The sequence below is a fragment of the Natrix helvetica genome (assembly GCF_964273705.1).
Source record: "Natrix helvetica genome assembly, chromosome: Z".
Classification (NCBI taxonomy): domain Eukaryota; kingdom Metazoa; phylum Chordata; class Lepidosauria; order Squamata; family Natricidae; genus Natrix; species Natrix helvetica.
Genome location: NC_138554.1, coordinates 103,777,411 through 103,799,495, shown reverse-complemented (window position 1 = coordinate 103,799,495; position 22,085 = coordinate 103,777,411). Strand labels below are relative to the sequence as shown.

General features: G+C 37.3%; 1 protein-coding gene across 1 annotated transcript; it reads right to left on the bottom strand.

The window, feature by feature from the left end:
* Positions 1 to 10,440: 10,440 nt before the first annotated feature.
* On the bottom strand, positions 10,441 to 18,573 carry AGR3 (anterior gradient 3, protein disulphide isomerase family member; the record flags this gene model as incomplete). Its single annotated transcript, XM_081932990.1, has 7 exons — positions 18,457 to 18,573; positions 18,028 to 18,091; positions 17,775 to 17,827; positions 16,416 to 16,492; positions 16,220 to 16,283; positions 14,836 to 14,919; positions 10,441 to 10,490 (listed from the first exon to the last, which is right to left on the bottom strand). Exons 1-7 carry the CDS (start codon positions 18,557 to 18,559, stop codon positions 10,441 to 10,443), a joined length of 495 nt encoding a protein of 164 aa, XP_081789116.1. The 5' UTR covers positions 18,560 to 18,573.
* Between the last annotated feature and the right edge of the window lie 3,512 nt (positions 18,574 to 22,085).

Sequence of the window (22,085 nt, the reverse complement as noted above, 5' to 3'; positions counted from 1 at the left end):
AGGCGTGTTTGAAACCACAGGCCACAGGGCAAGCACATGAAACTCTACTTGTGCAAGCAGAAGGACTAACCCACAAAACTTTAATCTTAAACTGTCTACCGTGGATCTCACCCCAGGGCTGTAAGGGGGTGTGCATAAGCTCACCAGCGTACGTACCGTCCCTGCCCTACTGTTCCCATTTATTTGTACTCATTTCTATGCATATACTTATACCTGGTCATACTTATATATTTATATGTTATATTCATACTTATAATACTTGTTTTCGTATACATGCTTGACAATAAAATAAATAAAAATAAAATAAATAGAAGGACTACTGATTTAACTAATCAAGGGCAATGCTAGAGAGGGAACAAAGAGGCACAGTGCTACTGTGTGTGGAAGTCCCTATAGAATCCACCCACTTCTGCAAAAATTCTTACTCTTGTATTCTGTTTTTGGTACACCATATCCTGCATGCTGATTCAAATGGTACTTAATAGCAATAGCACTTAGACTTATATATTTCTCCATAGTGCTTTACAATCTTCTCTAAGCAGTTTACAATGTCAGCATATTGCTCCCAACAATCTGGGTCCTCTTTTTATTAACCCTGGAAGAATGGAAGGCTGAGACAACCTTGTGCCAGTCAGAATTGAACTCCTTGCTATGGGCAGTTTGCCAGCAATACTGAATTCTAACTATTATGCAACCCTGGCTCTTTCTGTGAGTGGAAAATCCCTTGGAAATACATTTACAGTTGTACCCTTTCTTAATACTTTTTCCTATGTGCTATTGTCCTTGCAAATTAAAAATAATATTTTGGCTTTCTTGAGCAAATACTTAATATTACATTATAGGTGTCAGGGTTCCAAGTAACACCCCCAACATAAGTAAAACTCTGAGGCAGGCATGTTCCTCAAAGCTTAATTTTATTAGAGATGTCATATTGGCACATCTGGGAAAACCCAAATCTGAAAGCTCCCGGGTTTTCCCCACCCAAAGTAAAGTCAAACTCCCTTCCCCTGCATCCACATGGGTATCACATGGTCCAATCAGGTGACTGTCTCAACTGTAGTTGATTCTCAGTCACGCCTCTCCAGGTGCAGACTGAACGTCCCTGATTCCCAAGGGAAAAATGTTGTTGTGGTTATACATCTCACACTGTCTCCATCCATCCCCTCTCATTTCTCACAGCTTGCCCATCCACCAAGTGTGGCAGCCCTGAAGATCCAAAGTTAAAGAGGGCCCCCAGGGCTGACAGGCTACCCCCTCAGTTGATGATTAGTTCATGAAACAAGATAAGCAATAGAGGTTAGTCCAGTTGTTCCTAACCACCTCTCCCCCCCCCTTCCAGGAGGACCCTTTGGCTTATTAGGGAATTTGTCATGGAATTGTTTCACTAACCTATTTGTTCCCACATCCCAGCTTTTAACACAGGTAGCTTCAGACAAAGGGTACCCCTTCCAATGGACTATATATTGCAAGCAACCCCTATGCAAATTAGTTTTTTTTCCAAAATTTTCTTAACCTCATAATGGGTTTTCCTTTGCACTACCATCAGTTTAGGCACTGGCCAGTTCTGAAGTCTCAGCTGTGAACTAATAGCAGGTTTCAGTAAACTGCTATGGAAAACTGGATGCACTTTTCGTAATAGGCATGGAAGGTTAAGTTGTACTGTTACTGGGTTAATTACTTTCCCTATGGGAAATGGCCTTAAAAACATAGGTCCTAATTGTTAGGCAACTTCAATCTAAGGTATTAGGTGGACAGGCAAACACAATCTCCCATCCGAAAGGCAGGTTGAAGATATCAGGGTTTATATGCTTGTTTCTTGTAAGCTTCCACAACTTCTGTTGCTTCCGCTAGTGCTTTTTTGATATTCTCCCAACCCAGCTTCAGTGACTCCATCCATTCAACTAAAATCATGGATGATGGTGACTTCCATGGCAACTCGGGCATAGAGATTAATTCCATGCCATTAATGATTTGAAAGGGGGTCAGCCTGGTGGTGCTATGCTGTTGTAAGCCATTTCCACAAAAGGTAGAAAGTCTGCCCTATTTTCCTGTTGATAGTCCACATAGCATCTCAGGTACTGCTCTACCATGGCGTTTGTACGTTTCACAGCTCTGTTCGTACTCAGATGAAAAGCCAAGTTAAGTCCCTGCATCAATCCAATGGACTTCAGGAACTCCCTCCAGAATTTAGCGGTGAACTGTAACCCTGCGGGGCACTCGGTATAGCTGTTAGGGATGTAACCCTAGGCTTGGCTTGCCAATGTATATAAGCTATGATTACTTTACTGTTACTTTAAATGCTTAACAGATGTAATTGGCTTGTTACCTTAAGCAGCCATAAGAGGGAGCCAGAATGGTTGTTAGATCTCTCTCTCTGTTTTGTTAGAAGCTGGTTGGTATATTTTCAGGTATTGTGTTTTGCTACTGTTTAGCTATACTTTGTGTGCTAGACTGACTATTTTGATAACTGAATTACTGTACCATGTATGACTTGGACTGTTAACCGGACTCTGAATACCTCTATATTTCTACATAGTAAACTCCTATATTTTTATACTATTCAGTATCTCTGTATGCTGGTTTGTGCGTGTTATTCCATATCACTCTCATTATGCTTCTCTGCATACTCGCTCTTCTAACGGGGAGCTTAATTACTTAACACTGGTTATGGGCCCAGAGTGTACCAGACGTAGCTGAAAAGAGAGTTGGTTGTTGATACGCAATACCATATACAGATAGCTGTTTAGTTTGTAAGTGTGTACTATTATGGAGAAGATGGCACACGCACCATCAGCAAATTTATCACTGATAACCTGGTTGGATGGAGCAAACTATGTTTCCTGGTCAATGAAGTGCAGCTTACTTCTGCATACTGAAGGATTGAGGGATGCTGTACAGAATCCACCGAACGTGACTTTTGGAATCCAGATGACGAGGATGACGAAGATAGCAGAGTTTCAAAGATGCAGTGAACAAGCATTGTGTATAATTGGTCTAATGTTGACTGACCAACAGTAAGTTCATATTCGTTGGGAGAATTTGAAGAAGAAATATGTACGTAACACTGTAGGTGCACATATATATCTTATCCGCAAACTGTTTAGGGCACATCTTCTTAAGGGAGGAGATATGTTAGCTCATTTAAACTTTATGAAATGAGTTTTCCAAGAGCTACATGAAAAGGAACTTATTTTCTCAAAGATAAAAAAAATTTACATCATTCTGTCATCACTGGATGAGAGTTATGATGATTTTGTATCATCCTTTGAGGTCCTAACCTGAAATGAACTAATATTGACTGACATAACTGCACACCTGTTGGAAGAGTCCAGAAGAAGGTTGGAAAGAGAGCAACTGAGAGTGAAACCACCACAACATGAAGAGTCACCTTCAACCGCCTATACTGTTAGAAAATATTTTTGTTGTGGGGCAAAAGGGCATATAGCTAGGTTCTGTAAAAATGAAAAACAACAGAATACTAGAAAGCTAAGAAAAATGATAATGTCAACTTAGGTATGTCTACTTTAACTATCTCTAAAAATGCACCAATAAGCCATGATTCATGGGTTGTTGATAGTGGAGCATCATAGTGCATTACTAGAAATAAGAATTGTTTTATAAAAATGTTTGCCAGCAAGCAACATGTATCTTTGGCAAATGGATGGAGGGTGAAAGTATCTGGTGAAGGTATGGCAAGGTGTTCATTTGTGAATGAGCATTTATCCATGTTGTATATACCTAAACTGAAATTTAATTTGTTATCAGTAAGAGCTCTAGTTAAGATTGGCTATGTAGTAACCTTTAGGGGAGATAAATGTATCATAGAAAAAGAAGGTAATAGAATTACTGCAAAATTAACAAATGGTTTATATATTATAACTGACAACCATACTGCAAACTCAGTGTATGACAATGTGAAACCCCATGATGAATGCATATATCTGCTACATGGGCGTATGGGGCACATTAATTTCAAAATGCTGCAACAAACTGTAAAGTTGTCAGAGGGATTGAAATTAACACCTTGCAGTAAGTATTTAAATTGTAATGTATGTAGTAAGGAAAAGAGCAGGGTTACTCCAGCAAACAGATATAATGGGTTTAAAATGAAGGAACCTTTAGAAGTTGTTTTTGCTGATCTAATTGGACCTATAAAACCCAGTTTGGGAGGTGCCTATTATGTTTTGAGTATCATGGATTATTACTCAAGATATGGTTTCTGCTATCCAATGAAAGACAAGACAAACATTTCAACAATTTTTAATTGGTTGAAATTTGTGGAAAGGAAGATAAAAGCCAAGGTTATTACTGTAGTTACTGATAATGGATGGAGTTTACCAATTATAAGTTCCAAATTATGTTAAAAACAGCAGGTATTGAGCATAAATGTTCCACTCCTTATAGACCTCAACATAATTCGTTTGTAGAACGAAGGGGGCAAACGTTACAAGCTATGGCTAGAACCATGTTAGCCGATTCAGGATTGCCTGAAACATTATGGGGTGAAGCCATGATGTGTGCTAATCATTTACTGAACAATGTTGTAAATGCTTCTACTGGAGAGGTATCATTTACTCGTTGGCATGGTAGGAAACCTGATTTGAGCTACTTGCACACGTTTGGAGTTCCTGCATGGGTGCATATTCCAGCACAGATTAGGTTAAAGGGACAAACTCGTGCATGGCAGTTAATATTTGTTGGTTATAACTCAAACCATAGATCTTTTAGGTTCTGGGAACATGGGACAATTAAGATCTATCACAGTGCAAATGAGAAGTTTTTAGAGCATGTTGGTTGGGATAAACTGTAATTAAACAATGATGTAGTAATTGAAACCCGAGTAGATCAAAATAATATATCAGAAATACCAGAAACGTGTGATGAAGGGAAGGAGTCTACTCAGGAGGAGGAAGTAATAGAGCAGGAGGACGTTCAGGATAGTCCACCTATAAGCCCCGAGTTACCCAGAAAGTCAACCCATGTAACACAGCCACCTGATAGGTATCAGGCATCTGTTGCATGTAAGGTGGATAAGGTACCTGCTGCATACCATGAGCTGACTATGTATCCAACTGAGGATGAAAAAGTAGGGCAAGCTGAAATGAACAGTGAGTTTAAGTCATTGCAGGATTTGGGAGTGATTGACAAGACTGATTTACCTTCAATTAAATATGCAAGGGGGCGCAAACGGGTATATAAGCGTAAAATTGGAGTGAATGGGAATTATGTAAACCATTATGGATGGAAATTATGTAAATCCCTATAAGTTAGATGATATTGATATAAAAGGTTCTATGTGTGATAAGGGATGCATTATGAATTGTATCTTGAACCTACATTATGTACTGTATTGTGTGTTAAAGAAAAAACATAAATCATTACTGTGATGTTTATGGATTAAGAATGTGAAGTTGTGTGTAAATACATTGACAACCCAAGAGGGGAGAGTGTTAGGGATGTAACTCTAGGCTTGGCTTGCCAATGTATATATGCTATGATTACTTTACTGTTACTTTAAATGCTTAACAGATGTAATTGGCTTGTTACCTCAAGCAGCCATAAGAGGGAGCCAGAATGGTTGTTAGATCTCTCTCTGTTTTGTTAGAAGCTGGTTGGTGTATTTTGAGGTATTGTGGTTTGCTACTGTTTAGCTATACTTTGTGTGTTAGACTGACTATTTTGATAACTGAATTACTGAACCATGTATGACCTGGACTGTTAACCGGACTCTGAATACCTCTATATTTCTACATAGTAAACTACTATATTTTTATACTATTCAGTATCTCTGTATGCTGGTTTGTGCGTGTTATTCCATATAACTCTCATTACGCTTCTCTGCATACTCACTCTTCTAACGGGGAGCTTAATTACTTAACAATAGCCAGTAGATTTGCTTAATAAACATTTTGGCTAGCTTCCTGGCAAAGGGCAATCCCGAGCAGGTGGTGAAATGGGTTTGAGAATAAGTCAATCACAGTCCAAATGACAGTATTTTCTCAGCTCTCTGGGAGTTCAACTATAAAGTCCCTAGCAATTTCCTCCCAGAGCCGGCAGGGGTTGACCCCTTGCTGGAAAAGTCAATGAGTTTTTCCTGGCTTATTTTCATAGTTGCATATGTAGCACAACTTTTTACATAATCTTCCATATCGGCTTTCATCTTGGGCCACCAGAATTCCCTCTTCCCTTAAGAACAATGGAGCTTATTATATCATGGCTAGCACTAAAGTAAAGTAAGCTACTATTTCATCTTTTATCTCATGCCTTCTCCCTGCCTTACATCTTCTTTATGTTTATTTAGCATTAACTTTCAATAGAAAATTGAGCAGCTCTTCCCTACATGTAAAAGCTTCAATATTTCCTTACATGTAAAAGCCCAGTCCAACACAATATCGCTGAAAAAGAAAAGCAAGAAATCCAAGAAGAAATCAGCAAAGATGCACTAAGGTCTCACCGATAAACTGAAAAACAAAAATGATAAGTACAAAAAATGGAAAATATAACTAAGGCAGAATATCAGCAAATAGCCTGAATCTTCAAAGAGGAAGTCAGGAAAGCAAAGGCTCAGAATGAACAAAGACTTGCAACAAAAGTCAAAAGTAATTAAAAAAAGTTTCTTTAAACATATAAATAACAAGAAAAGGGTCAAGGGAACAGTCAGTCCAGTAAACAGAGATGATGGCAAGGAAGTAACAGGTAGTGCAGAGAAAATAGAGCTGCTTAAGACATTCTTTGCATCAGTCTTCATGCAAAATTAAACTATAGCACAACCTACCAAAACATAACTGTAAAAGACATACTAGAAATAAAAATTAAAATAAGGAAGAAAATGGTAGAGCAACTGTCTGATCTTGATGAATATAAATCACTGAGACATGTTGGATTACAACCCAGAGTTCTGAAGGGTCTGGCAGATATTATATCAGAATCATTGTACCATAGCTTTGAAAAATCTTAGCTCACCAGGGAACTACCAGAAGATTGGAAAAAAGCTGATGTGGTTCCCATCTTTAAAAAGCGGGGGGGGGGGGGGGATGACAGACCCAGGAAACTACAGACCAGTCAACCTAACCTCAATACCTGAGAACATACTGGAAAAATAATCCCAAACAGATCTGTGAATATCTAGAAACAAATAAAGTTATAACTAGTAGTCATGCCAAACCAAACGTATTTCATTCTTTGACAAAGAGACTTAAATAGTAGACTGGTAAATTACTGTGGACCTAGTATACCTAGACTTCAACATTCAAGGCATTCGACAAAGTAGACCACAATCTACTCCTTGGTAAACAAGAAACATGTGGGATAGACAGCAACACCACCAGATGAATTTGTAACTGCTGACAATCTGTACTTAATGAGTAGTCCTAAAAGGTATTACATCTACATGAAAGGAAGGAAGCAGTGGGGTACCAGAAGGTTTCATCTTAGCCCAGTACTCTTCAATATCTTCATAAATGACTTAGACGAGGGAATAGAAGGAAAATTCATGACATTTGCAGATGACACTAAGCTGGCAGGAATAACCAACATCCCAGAGGACAAGATCAGGATCTTGAAAGATCTAGTCAGACTTGAACAATGGGCTCTGGAATGTAATTACAGAATTTCAATAATATGAACTTTAAGGTGGAGAAAAGCAAGGCTTTAACATAGGCATGAAACCATAACCAAAGGTACAAGTACTGATTCGGTGAAAACTGGCTCAAAAACAGTAACTATGAGAAGGACCTTAAGTTGGCGATCACTTAAACATGAGCCAGCAGTGTGTGGCAGCAGTAAAAAAAAAACAGATACAATCCTTGGTTGTATAACAGAGGCATAGAATCAAAATCACGTGGAGTATTAATACTGCTTTATAAATCCTTAGTAAGACCACACCTGAAATATTGCAACCAGTTTTGGCTTCATTAACAAAAAATGTTGAGACTTTGGAAAAAGTGCAAAGAAGAGCAACTAAGATGATTAAGGGCCAGGATATGAAGAACAGTTGCAGGAATTGGATATGGCTAGTCTAGAGAAAAGAAGGATTGGGGTGACATAATAGCAGTATTCCAGTATTTGAGGGGCTTCCACAAAGAAGAAGGGATCAACTTATTTTACAAAGCACCAGAAAGCAAGACAAGAAACAATGGATGGAAACTAATGAAGGAGAGAAGTAAACTGAAATTAAGAACAAACTTCCTAACATTCTGAGGATAACTAACTGGTTAAACAGCTTGCCTTTAGAAGTTATATAGGTGCTTCACAGAGGTTGTATTCAGCAGGTTCGGACCAATTTGCCCGAACCGGTAGCAAAAATCGTGGGTGGACCTGCCTCCCCCCCAGCTCTATGCTGTCTTATGTAGGAAGCACACGCATGAGCAAAGCACATGCACAAAAGGCCAGGTGCATGCATGGAAGGTGCACACATGCCCGCTTCACACGCATGTGTACAGGAAATGGGTACGCACACACGTGGCAAGCCAGTGGTAACAAAATGTGCAACCCACTGCTGGTGCTTCATAACTGAAGATTTTAAAGAAAAGACTGGGCAGCCACTTGTCTGAAATTGTATAAGGTCTCTTGCTTGAACAAAGGGTTGGACTGGAAGACCTCCAATGTCCCTTCCAGCTCTATTCTGATTGATTGATTTGCTTCATGTGGATTCAAATACTGATAACTGAGGGAGGGGGGAGTTAAAAAGATGAATAACAACATAGCTAGTGTAATAATAGAATTGTATAAATAAACATAATAAATCCAATCATTTTGTTGCTTGTGCTTAGAAAAAAAAAGAATTACATATAATGTCTTTTCTTGCAATAATCTTAGTTTGAAACACACTTGATGTGCATCTGATGCCACTCAGTGGTGGAGAGGTGGAACTGCAGAACCTTAATGCTATTAACTTTCCTCAATGTGATATTTCCAGAAATGTTGGAACTATATTCTTCCTGGTGAGCAAACTGAACAGGAATTCTGGGAACTGTAGTTATTTGAGGGCACACAGATGAGGAAGACTACTCAGAGTACATACAGACGTTAAAAGCTACCAAAAAACTCAGCAGGGTCAAAATTCCCCATACCCAGTCTTGCCAAAGCCATCCAACCTACATGGTGAGCAATGCAGTTTTAGGCCCATATGTAAGTCTCAATCATGATTGATAGGAATAGCCATATATTATTACCAGCAACCGAAATAGTGTACCTCTTGATGCCAGTTGCTGGGATACAAAAGTTATTTCCATGGGCACTTAGTTTTGCTGGGAACAGAAGGCAGAGAACATCTCTTTTTCCATTGTGCAATATTGCAAATATTGCCATTTTCAATATTATATTCATATACTGAAAGAGCCCTGTACAGAATTTGAAAATAGGAGATACAAATGAAGCACACAAAGAAGTTGACCGCAGGTATTTTTTTTAATTTCTTTTTTTGAAACTACAAACGCTGCTAGTATTTTGTGTAGCTCATTCAGTCATTTGCAACATATTCAGAACTTTAAATGTAAGTCACTTATTAATGAGTCCTTCCCATGGAATCTGATGAGATTAATTTCTGAAGAACCAATTTGTTCTTGTATTCTAGCAAATGACTATTTCTCTTTCTATCCTATAAGCATTTTTCTACACAGCAGTACACAGCTGAGAGTGCCAACCAACAATATTGCTGTTCTACACAGACATATTTCCCTAAGGAAGCTAAGGCATTACAAATGTATCATTCCTCACATCATCCTCACAAGATCTAGTGACATAAGTAGGGCTGAGCAATATAGCCCAAGTCTAGCCTTAGTCATTTAATAAACTCTTATGGTTAAATGGGGATTTGATCCCAGGTTTTTCGAGTCTCAATTCAACCCCCTAATTGCTATATCATATTGACTCACAAGGAACTACTATTTCATTTGGACTTCGGAGACTGTGAATTCAGGAGATATATGGTACAGAAGCATCTCTATCTCTAGTAACTGTATCTACAGAAAATGACTTGTTTTCTGAGATTGTAATGGCCTTCATTAATGCAGTATACAATACAATACAATAGCAGAGTTGGAAGGAACCTTGGAGGTCTTCTAGTACAACCCCCTGCCTAGGCAGTATAAACTGATGCATATATTTAAAAAGGCAATACAACATATTTCCTTCAATAAACCTGTATCCTTAGCATAAAACAGATTCTTCAGTAGCATAGGAAAAAACCCCTGGGTATTTCTTCTTCACTGCTATATAAAATCCCAAGGAGAGAATTATCTTAATTAACATCAAATCTTCCTTGTCACTGGATTCTTCTATTATTACAGCCAGTAGTATTTTTTTCAGCAGATGTGAAATGAGCTTACAATGTTAATAGATGACATCCCAAGAGGGACAAGAGAACGGAACAACTTTTGTAAATGATTTTTCTTGGTCCACATTTTTTTCTGTTGTTATGATCATCAATTCAGCACTCATTTACAATTCAGTCTGAATAAGACGCAATGCTTTCTTCATATTCTCAATTACTGAAAAAAGAAGATAGTAAAGTGATTTGGAAGCATTGCAATTCAATAAAAGGACAGAATGGGAAAATATATGATGTATCCAATGACTTTAATTTTTCAGGTATTTCATTTATAAAATATTTGTGTATTTTAAAAATAAAAAAGTGACATGCTGAGGGGAAAAGAAACAGTATAATGAAGAAAGATGACAGAAAATTCAAATAATTATGAAATTTCACCATTGCTATGAAAATAAATAGCTGTTATAACTTTTTTTTGGTATGCCATCCAATACTACCCCAGAGTAGGGCAGCCAATTCTGCAGCTAACGGATAAGATACCTGTGGCCTTCAATTGCATATATGTAAATCAATTCACCGGCAATTGCACCTTCTGTTACATCAGAAGACAGCAAATTAGATAAAACAGGAGCATTGCCACACGTTATGGATAGCTTTGGTTGCAGGAAGAGCTTATCCAAACAAGTGGAGCTTAAACATTGGCAGTTAGGCTGCTAAGGATTTCAAACTCTGGGGATCATAAAATTCCTAAATTGAAATATATGTACCAGGATGCCAATTTCTTGCTGGGCATAGTTTCCAGTGATTGCTCCTAGATTAAGGATGCAATCCCTAAGAGGGATTCTTTCATTTAGAAAGGCAATCGAAATACATCACTTGCCAAATGTTTGGTTTTAATTTCCAGCTTTCTATTTTATTCTTTTGTTTATTTTCTGCCTTGCTACTGCTTCACCCCTTCAGTATTTGCCACTGAAGTTACCTAACTGCCTACCTAGCTGCCTAACTCTGTTTATGGTAGGGCAGGTCCTGTAAGGTCCAACATGATTAAATCTAGTCAAATCTAGTCAGTCAATGATCCAGTCAAATTACTTTATTGGTGGTTCAAGCAGCATACAATCTTACTAAATAGTCAAAAGTCACCATTTATTGAGCCTCCCCAGGAAGTACCCATTTTCCATGGACACTTGAGCAAAGGGATTTATTAAATCACTACTGTCTTCCTAGGGTCTAAACAAGAAAAGGTGTTCTTTTGGCCCTGTAGGCAATCTTTAGTTCTGGGGTGAGTTGTGCAGTAAGAATCTTGCTCTTTAACTCTTCTTTTTCCATAGCTTTCAGAACTAGGAAGGCAAAAGAAACAATTATCTTGGTTTCTATCACCACACAACATGGTTGTTTGAATATGATTAGTTTAATTCTATAGAAGATTGTGATTCATAATTTCTCAGGAATATTTTTGTTCCAGGAGATTTGCTTCCAGAAAATGCTGAACTGTCTACTATAAAGCTAGATCCGATTCTTTTGGAGAAAGCATGAGACATTTCAGGAAATTCCAGTATGTTACTTGATCAGATCACGAAGACCACATTTTGATGTTCCATAAATATTGAGAAACATTATGGGTAAGCAAAATGATCGATCCAATCAGAAGAAATGATCTCTAATGGTTCTTTAAGTTGAAATGAGGGGTAATACATATTGATTCATTTTAATTTTTAAACTTTGAAAACATGCCAAGAAAGCAGTGGTGGATTTCCATTTTTTAACTACTGGTTCGCTCGTGCACGTGCGTGCACACACAACACATCTGTGCATGCGCAGAATCATCTGGATCAGAGGTAGGTTCCTCCCGGAAGAGGTAGTGAAAATCTGGCATACTGGACCGAACCGTTAGTGATGGCAGCCTGGCCACGCCTCCATACCAGCAAAAGTAAGAATATCTGGCTGTCCCAAAACTGTGCCGCAAGGTAAGGGAAGCGGGTCTTGGGACAGACCTTCCCCCTCCTTTCAGAAAGCCTGTATGGGGAGAGAGGAGGTGGCCTGCTTTGAACATGGGCGGGTGGTTTAATGGCCGGTGCTTCCTTCACTCGTTGGGGTGGGCAGAGAAAGAAAGGAGATGCACGATAGCCGAGGGTAGGCACTCCTCTTCGCCCTTGGTGGGAGGGTCGGGGCTGCTTTATCACACTCCTCCTTTCTTTCTCCTCCTGCCCCAACGAGTGAAAGAGGCACTGGCCCAAACTGCCTCCCCATGTTCAAACCAGCCCACTTTCTCTCTCCATGCATGGGCTCTCTGGAGGGGGAGGGAAGGTCCCTCCTAAAATTGGCTTCTTTCCTTCCCTCCTGTGGCGTCAATCCGTAGGGGGAAGCATAGACCGTTCAGCGGTGGCAGGGAAAGGGAGGCTTCTTTGTCAGTTTCCCAGCTGGCAAAACAGAAATTTTCACCAACGGGAAGGGATGTGTGTGTGTGTGTGTGTGTGTGTGTGTGTGTGTGTGTGAGAGAGAGAGAGAGAGAGAGAGAGAGAGAGAGAGAGAGAGAGAGAGAGAGGATGAAGGGGGAGAGAGACAAAGAAAGAGACAGAGAAATAGAGAAAGAAAAAGAAAGGAAGGAAGGTATGTAAAGAGGGAGAGAGAAAAGAGAGAGAGAGAGAAAATGGGAGAGAGACACACAAGAAAGAAAGTAAGTGGGAGAGAGAGACACAAGAAAGGAAGGAAGGAAGGAAAAAGAAAGAAAAAGAAAGAAGAAGAAAGAGAACATGACCACAATTGAGCCCAAAATTTTGGTTGCTAAGCAAGAGTGTTGTTAAGTGAGTTCACACATTTTACAAGTTGGCTAAGCCCACCCGATCACATGACCACCAAGTTATGCCCACAAAATAGGCCATGCCCACAGAATAGGTAGTAAAAAATTTTGAAACCCACCCCTTGTTCGGGTGGGTGGGCAGAGTGTCCAGCTGCCGCCACTGCCAGTTGGCCCAATCCAGGCCGAACCGACAGAAACCCACCTCTGAAAGAAATATATTAAATGTTACAAATAAAATACACAATAGAGTACAAATTGAAGTAAATAAGTACTAGTCCTTCTAAATTTGTGTTGGACTATAGCAACAAAACAAGTGAGCAAGTGATTGTAAAACATATAGATCAGCGATGGCGAACCTTTGTTGGCTCGCGTGCCACAAGTGGGGGGAGCACAGGGGGGTCGTGTGCGGGCGTGTCGCACCCATAATGCAATGAGCATGCCCCCCAGTGCGCATGCGCGCACAACGTGCGACCTCCCCCCATTTTTACATGCTTTTTGCGCCCTCCCCAGGCTCCAGAGGCTTTATAGGAGCCTGGGGAGGGCGAAAATAGCCTCCCCCCCGGAGGCCCTCCTGTAAAGGCTCTTTTCGCCCTCCCCAGGCTCCTATAAAGCCTCTAGAGCCTGGGGAGGGCGAAAAATGGCTTTTAAAAAGGTAAACTCAGCTGGCCAGCACACGCATGCGCTCTGGCCAGCTGACAGGGCAGCGCCTCGCGTGCCCTGACAAATGGCTCCGCGTGCCACCTGTGGCACGCGTGCCATAGGTTCGCCATCACTGATATAGATGCTTTTTGTATAATCCACTTTTTATTGGTCTTTGCTGATGTAAGAATCTGCATGAATAACTAATTGAAATCTTGCCTTCTAATCAATTTTAATTATCTTTTCCTGCCTAGTTTTTATGACTGTTGGATAGCAGCTGTATTTTCTTTGCAGAGGTAAAGCAAAACAAAAAACAAAAAAGCACCCCAAAAATCTATCAGCCCAACCCAATCAAGTACAAATACATCTTTATAAAAAACCTCCTTTCACTCAACAGAACTAATTTGTTCTGCCTCCACTTTTATTTATTTCCACAAACTGCACAAACTGTAGACAATGGGAGATCTTTCCAAGTCTCTCCTTAATTTTGAAAGCAAAAAATTGTATTTTTGAACCCTACTACTTTGCATGGTGCTAGTACCTGTGATGGTAGCATGTACCAGCTTTGTGTATTCTTATGCATTGTGCAGAGACACTGACGGGACTTGGTTAAACCATGAAACGGCATTTAGGCTTGATTGGCTTGAGCCTAGTGCCTTTCAGTCCTTGCCATTGGTTTGTTTGTTTGTTTTTCAAATTTATATAGACACCCATCCCATATATACAATTTGGGGCAGCTTGCAAACAATTAAAGCAAATACAAAAACAAGAAAAAAGAACAATGTAACAATTTAAAACCAAGAAAGAAGATAATGCATTTAAAAACATTATTAATAAATAACATTCAAAACCGAAGTAATTATATTAAACAATAGCACCTGATATAATCTCTGCCACATTCTCGGTCTCTGTTTTTTGGGGACTGAAGGAAATGAAACTCAAAATATCTAGTTTATATGGCTTTTTCATTATTCTGAATAATATGTGATATTGAATTAAACTTTTTATATGTATCTTAGCAAATCTAGCAGTGCTATTTAATTTATCCTCCATGCAATTAGTATACTTTGGGGGAAACAGTCCTGTAAATATTTGTATTATGAATGCAGCCCATTGAGGAAAAACTTACACACAGATAGATCTTGAGGCTCATAAGTATACAATCGATTTGCATATCTTCCAATGATATCAGCCCTTACTGTGAGAGAAGGATCTGGAGAAGCAATAAAATTGATTTCAATTTTACTCTTAAGTCATATAATACATAGCAGGGACGTGCGGTCAGGGGAGGCAGGGGAGGCAGAGCCGCACCGCTCTCATCATGAAAATTTTAAAAAAAAGGGAAAAGGGAAAAGGCGCTGAGGAGCCTTCTGCACACGTGGTTGGGAATGGGAGCGCTCCGTGGTCCCCTTCATGTTGACTCAGGAGTCAGGAAGGAGGGGAATGGGACCACGTGTGCAGGAGTCTCCTCTAGCCTCAGCCTCCCTCCTGTGCACGTCCCATTCCCCGCCTTCCTAAGTCAACATGAAGGGGACCACGGAGCGCGCTCCGTGGTCCCCTTCATGTTGACTCAGGAGTCAGGAAGGAGGGGAATGGGACCACGTGTGCAGGAGTCTCCTCTAGCCTCAGCCTCCCTCCTGTGTACGTCCCATTCCCCGCCTTCCTAAGTCAACATGAAGGGGACCGCGGAGCGCGCTCCGTGGTCCCCTTCATGTTGACTCAGGAGTCAGGAAGGAGGGGTATGGGACCATTTGTGCAGGAGGCTCCTCTAGCCTCAGCCTCCCTCCTGCGCACGTCCCATTCCCCTCCTTCCTGAGTCAACATGAAGGGGACCGCGGCTCACGCTGATGACATCACCAGCCTCACCAGCCGTAAAGCTCACCGCACGTCACTGATACATAGCACTATCAGATTTCAAGTAGATGCTTTTCACTCATTTAATGATATTCATGCATTTTAAATGAAGAATGTAAAAGAATCAGCCACTATATTTAAAGTGCACTATCAAGTGACAATGATAATTCTTTCATTCCTATGGAAACTTATAAAAGACTGAAATAATGCAGGTTGGAAATGTTCATTATCTGGAGAAGACTAAGGCTTTGATCAATGATGGATTTAATCTCACTTTGGAGTGCTACTCAAAAATAAAATTTCAGAAGTGCAAACCAACAGACTAAGGGCCATGTAGGTTTAATATTCTGAGAGTTGCAGTTCTAACACATTTGAATGGCATCAAGTCAGGGAAAGCTGAACTGGAATATCCATTCATTATCCCATGATTCTACATGCACACTTCCATAGAATGGAGTGATTTCCTTCAACTGTCTATCACCCTTATAAAGAAATATTAGTAGGCTGAAATTCCATTTTGTAGTTCAGCTGCTGTGGAGAGGCAAGTAGCATTTTTCAAAAAAGAAACATTTTCTGGCCCCAGTAATCAATAAAAGCTGTGTTTTATAGAGGTGAAGCACCACGTTATGGCTATAGTTATGATTGTGTCTGATACATACCTACAAATATGATTCGAGGTACATACTGTCCATCAGGTGATAAGTTCTTATCAGTTGTTTCATGCTATCAAAAATATATATATATTTAAATTGGCAAAGTTATTAAATTGTCTAAAAACTCACTAAAGACCTCCTATATATTTATTTCATTACTTTAAGATATTACTTAATTTATATCTATATCTAAATTTTGTACCATGAGGTTGAGCATGATGAAATCATTCTGACACATTTCCTGTATTTCTTGACTTTCTGCAAAGACCTTCTTTAATGCTGAAAAAAAATGAAATGCAATTGTTATTGAGAAAGAAGAACGTTTTTATGAACTTTTTAATTTTGCTAGAGCTGATATTTTCTATACTGATATTGGCATGTTACATCAATGCTTTGCAGTCCGTTGAACTGGAAATTGTTCAACTGAGAGACGGTTGTTGCAAAGACTTTGAGGCTCAAAGACAGAAATCCTTAGGTATCTTCTTTGCCAGGAGTAATCATATTGCTTAGCATCAATGACAAGATGAGAGAGACTACCTACAATTTAATTAAATCTGTCCCCTTGAAGGGTTTCTTTTTATATGACATTGAAATAAAGGTTGACAAAAGGGCATTGTTCTCAGTGAATTCTTCAGAGATCAATGTTATGCAACTGTACACCTCCATGTCTTTGGTTACATGAGAAAAATAGAACCATATATAATGTGTTTTGTTAGTACTTAAGATAACTTCATGTTTGTTAATGTAATCTACCTTGCACAGTTTTTAGTTGTAGTAGAACAAGGTAAACATGTACTAGTAGAGGCATCTCATAGATTTTGCTTTATTAATTACCTGGGCTGATGTATCTTTATCTACATTTAGCAGGATTATATGTAATAGGGATTATTTCTTCATAAATGTAAAAAGATTCTGCTTAAAATAATTTAATTTTGAAAATAAGAAGTATTTACACCAATGTATATCTGGATAACATATTTTAGAATTTAGAATTTATAACAACAAAATTGATAGGGACCTTGAAGGTTTTCTAGTCCAACCTCCTGCTTAGGCAGGAAACCCTACACCACATCAGACAAATGAATATCCAACATCTTCTTTAAAATGTCCAATGTTAGAGCATTTTGTGACATTTTTTTTAAATTCAGTGATTGGTAAAATGGTGCTGATAGTAATTAATAATATGTTTGACATATTCCCTGGTGCCTACCAGGCTCACTGTCCCAACTTGAGTTTTTAAACATATTATTTTAATAATAAGCAGATAAATATAAAGCTGGCACACCACAAAACAAAGCACCATTCTACAGCAATGTCCTCACTTGCACTCTCCCCTTTAGTGGGAATATCTGAAATATTCTAAAATATTCTCAAAAATAAGATTCTAATTAGAAACTTACAGTTTCTTCAAACTATTTTTCCTTTATCATAGAGCAATGTGACTTACAGACTGAGATTTCAGAGTCTTAAATATACCACAATAGAAGAATACAGTTGAGTGATATATGTGTGCAGATGTATTCTCCAGATCTTCACTTTAAATCAAATTGGTTTGACTTACCTTGACAATATTGACAATCCTCCAAATGGTGGATAACCATCAGTGGCTTATTACTTTTTCAAAAAGAAAATAAGTATTAGCAAATATGCTTTCCCTATCATAAGAGATAAATACAATGAATAATACAACATTTGTAAGTATTAAACTAAAACTTACTTACAAGCTACAGCAAGTGCTCCTCCGTTCATAAGAACAGAAACAAAAATTTAAAAAGAAATCAATTTTCTCCTTAAAGGTTTAAAATTATTTTTACCTTTGTTTTGCCTGATAGAGGCCTTCTTCGTATGTTTGTACCCAAGTGATATCATCTCCCCATCCTAGAAGAATAACAGATTCACGGTTTATATGGAGTTGTTATCTATTTAACTATCCTCAATATATTTTATATAACTAGTTGAAATGTGTAAAATAATTTCTTTACTTACCACGGATTTTGTATATTAAAAGAAATGAAAATGACTGTACCTTACATTCATAGCTCAAGGGCATGTGCACTAAAATACACCCATGTACAAAAAGAGGTAGAATTATATGAGTACTTAAAAAAAAAATTTTTTTTTAATGTAGAGTAGCATAGCGTTGCATTTTAGCCCAATATTATTTACAAAACAATTTTCAGAAAAAGAGCTTAAATTTATTTTATAATTTTTGGAAGTTTAGAAACAGAATGAAATCATCATACCTCTGGAGAGGGTCTGGGGTATTTGCTTTTCCTTTTTGAGTGCTATTGCAAAATTGGATGAAACAGCAATTAATATGAAAGACAAGCTCACTGCTGAATGCATGTTTTCTTCCCTCTTCAAATTAATTTCTGGTAATGAAAACAAAGCCAACTTTTTATATTACAGTATCTTGAGAAGCTGTCCATGCTATCTAATATATGTGTATAAATATAAATATCCTTTAGGAATGAGAAATGAAATTCTTTTTACCAAACTGTTGAAGTTACCTAAAAAAAATCTAGAAAAAAATACCACACAATAGAATAAGCTAAGAAAAATAATAATTCATTGGATACATTATTGTTCATCTAGGACAATAGAGATAATTTAAGATACTGCCAAATCTAATCAGAAATTCAGGTGTAAGCCTACATCAACATCTACGTAACAAATGTACAAATAATGTTCTTAGTTCCACTATAGTTAGTATAGTTAGTTTTTTCAACCGCATTTTTTTGTCCTGTTACTTTTCGTTTATTCACTTTATTTCAAAATTATGGCATTTTAGAATTGAAATCTTTAAGTAATTTAAAGACAGTTAAGTAATTAATCAGAATTTCAAACTTGCAATTTAATTGTATTTTCTACCAGCTAAATTGCTATATGATTGCAATACTGATATTATTTTATTGTCTGATTTATTTTTGTATCTTCTTTGCAACCATGAGAAGTGAAGTCGGATGTTCTGTATATTAGTAAAAGTGCATTTATTTTTATAGCCATTCCAGGACATTTATTCTTTTTAGCATTAAGAATTTTATACCATGATTTTGTTATCATTGAGTTATTTTTATTTTGTAACTGACATCCCTATGGTAATTAAAATGATATGATTTATAATTAACAAATGAAAAAAATAACACTTTTTATTGGTATAAATTTAAATCTAATGGTTTTTAGGAAGTTTCCTTTAAATCTGGATCCAATTGTACAAATAAAAGACTAGTATAAACCATAAATGTGATATTGAAATCCATTTTTTAAATTTTGCAATAATATTTAACACATTTATTTGTAAAGAAATAAAGCTGAGTTGTTAGGTAAAAATATTCATCTTCACAAATTATTGTAGGCAAGATTATCAATCTTTAAAGAAGGATTTTTTCTTAATGAATGTTTGCATATTATACACATGTAGACTTGTTAAGGAACATCACTTTATTTTTATATAGTGCATATTTCTGCATAGTGGATAAATTACAGCAATCAATTTAGGAATTTAGACACTCCTAACAAATTTTGGCAGAGAACTGTTATGAACAATTTCTTCCCCTCTTTTTATTTGCTGATGAACATCACTGGATAATGTGAAATAAAATAACAAGACTTTGAATTTGGCTCACCAGAGTTGGTCTGTTGTGCTAGTGAAAGTCCTTCCCAAGCAAACAGATGGTTTTTGAGTGAATGTAATTTATAGGCTTTTGCCCAGCCTCTTTATTTGGATTTACACAATGTTTTCAATTACAAATGAGATAGTAATGACCAATCCTGCCCCTCCTTCTTTTCCCTGAGCATCCTAATCTTGCAAGATCACATTTTGGCCTATTGAATAGTTGGATTTCTTGTCCCATTTTTTTTGCCTGTATCAAGTATCATTATATTGGAACTGGAAAAAAAGTAGTGCTTTGTATGTCTGTGACTTTTCCTCACAAATGGTTTTGGTCTGGCTCAAGTTCAGTGAAATAAGAAACCAGCAACGAAAAATTGGAACTGTAGGTGCTATTGTTTCTACTGAATGACTGACTTCAATGGTACTCTGAGATCAGGGATGAAACTAATAGGAAGATACAAGAGTTACTTTGTGCAAAAGAATGTAATTAAGAAATCAGGTGGGGAAGTTGCAAAACGTAGTTCTCAGGAGCAATAGGTTATAAGCTTTTAAAAATCAGATAATTTAAATAAGGAAGGATGAAGAAGATGTCAGTTGCTTGAGTACATATTTTTTCATAAAATCCCCCCTATTTTGTTGTTTAGTTTCACAACACAATTAGCTTTGATCAAACATATACCTTGCATCTGTGATTTGAGAAGTCACTGGAAATTTTATCCTTGGCTGGGATCCAAAGGCATTGAGAACCAAGTACTGTGAGTCAACTTGTTTTTTCATGGTTTATTGAGAATTTTTGGAATTGTAGTCCCATAATATCTGGTAGACTATAGTTGCAATAATATTTTCTGGCCTGTTTCCTCCAATTTTTTTGTGATTTCCAAAATACGCCCAAGAAAAGGATGCTTTCAAGAATGAATGCATTGGTTGATAGTTTGTTTCTAAAGCCCTTCATTGCACGACACCAGTTTATTTTAGACACAGTCTCACTCCAAAGGGTTTGGCTACCTCACTTGCATTGTCAGAAGAAACCATTTCTTTGGAGCCTCTCAGCCAAAGAATTTCAGCTATTTGGTAAAGAAGTGCCTTTTCTGTTATGGCCCCCATACTTTGGAACATCTTGCGTCCTGACTGAGATTTGCTTCCAGCCTTATGGTCTTTTGGAAAAAGTCTTAATATCTTATTCTGCTGGCTGGCTTGGGGCCCTTATGCAGGCATGCTATGATAGCTAAAAGGAACCCTGTATCATCTATATTTTTGGTTTTAATCTTTTATTTAATTGTTATTAATCCTAAACTTAATCTTCATTTTAAGAATTGTGGTGGCACAGTGGTTAGAAAGCAGTACTATACGCTAACTCACTGTTGTTCCAGGAGTTCAATTCTAAACAGCTCTGCTATGTGTTATGTACTTTTAAAATTGGAATTAATAAGTGAAGTAAGCTTTAATGCAGTTAATTATGATCTTATGATTTGCATCATATATTTATATCTACTTCTTCTCATCTTCTTTAATAAGTATGATAGCTTAAAATAACTGTAGATCATTTGTTGCAGATTAAGCTTGAATTTTTATGCAAACATTCATTGTATAAAAATTGATTGATAGAATTTGTAATAAGTTCATTCAATTTCATTCTAAATCTTAAGGGAAAGCTCAAACTCTCTAATAATTTAGAACAGTTAAAATATCTGAATAATTTCTTTTTAAGGTACTAATTGATTTATTTTGATTCTAAAGTATCCATTTATGTAGTAAGGATTCTCCTGTTCAATATTTTTTATTTTATTTTTTCCTGTTAGAAAGGTGGTTTTTTATATCTTTGGTGGAATATTTAGAAAAGGTTTGTTGAGGTATAAAACCATCTTTTTATAATTTTGCTTCAAGGAAAGTGAACAAAAGAAATAAAATTTATTTTTATTCTTTATTTTTTTTTAAAAAATAAATGATAGGAGCGCCATCTTGTGGTATGTAGAAAGCCACTAATAATTTGTATGAAGTACAATAATAGTTACAATCGAACAATATATATAAAGAACTGATGCAACAATGTGATTATTTTTAGTAGTTTATGGAAATGACATTTTGATTACTTTTCTTCCTCAAATGATCTTTGTTGTGTTATACCAGAAATAAAATATTTTTGGCATTATTCTTCAACCTGAATTATGTTGAAAAGTTGTGGATTTCAATAAATAATACACTGTGCATTTTTGAAGATTTTTTATTATAGCATGAAAACTGGAAGAGTGCCTCACAACA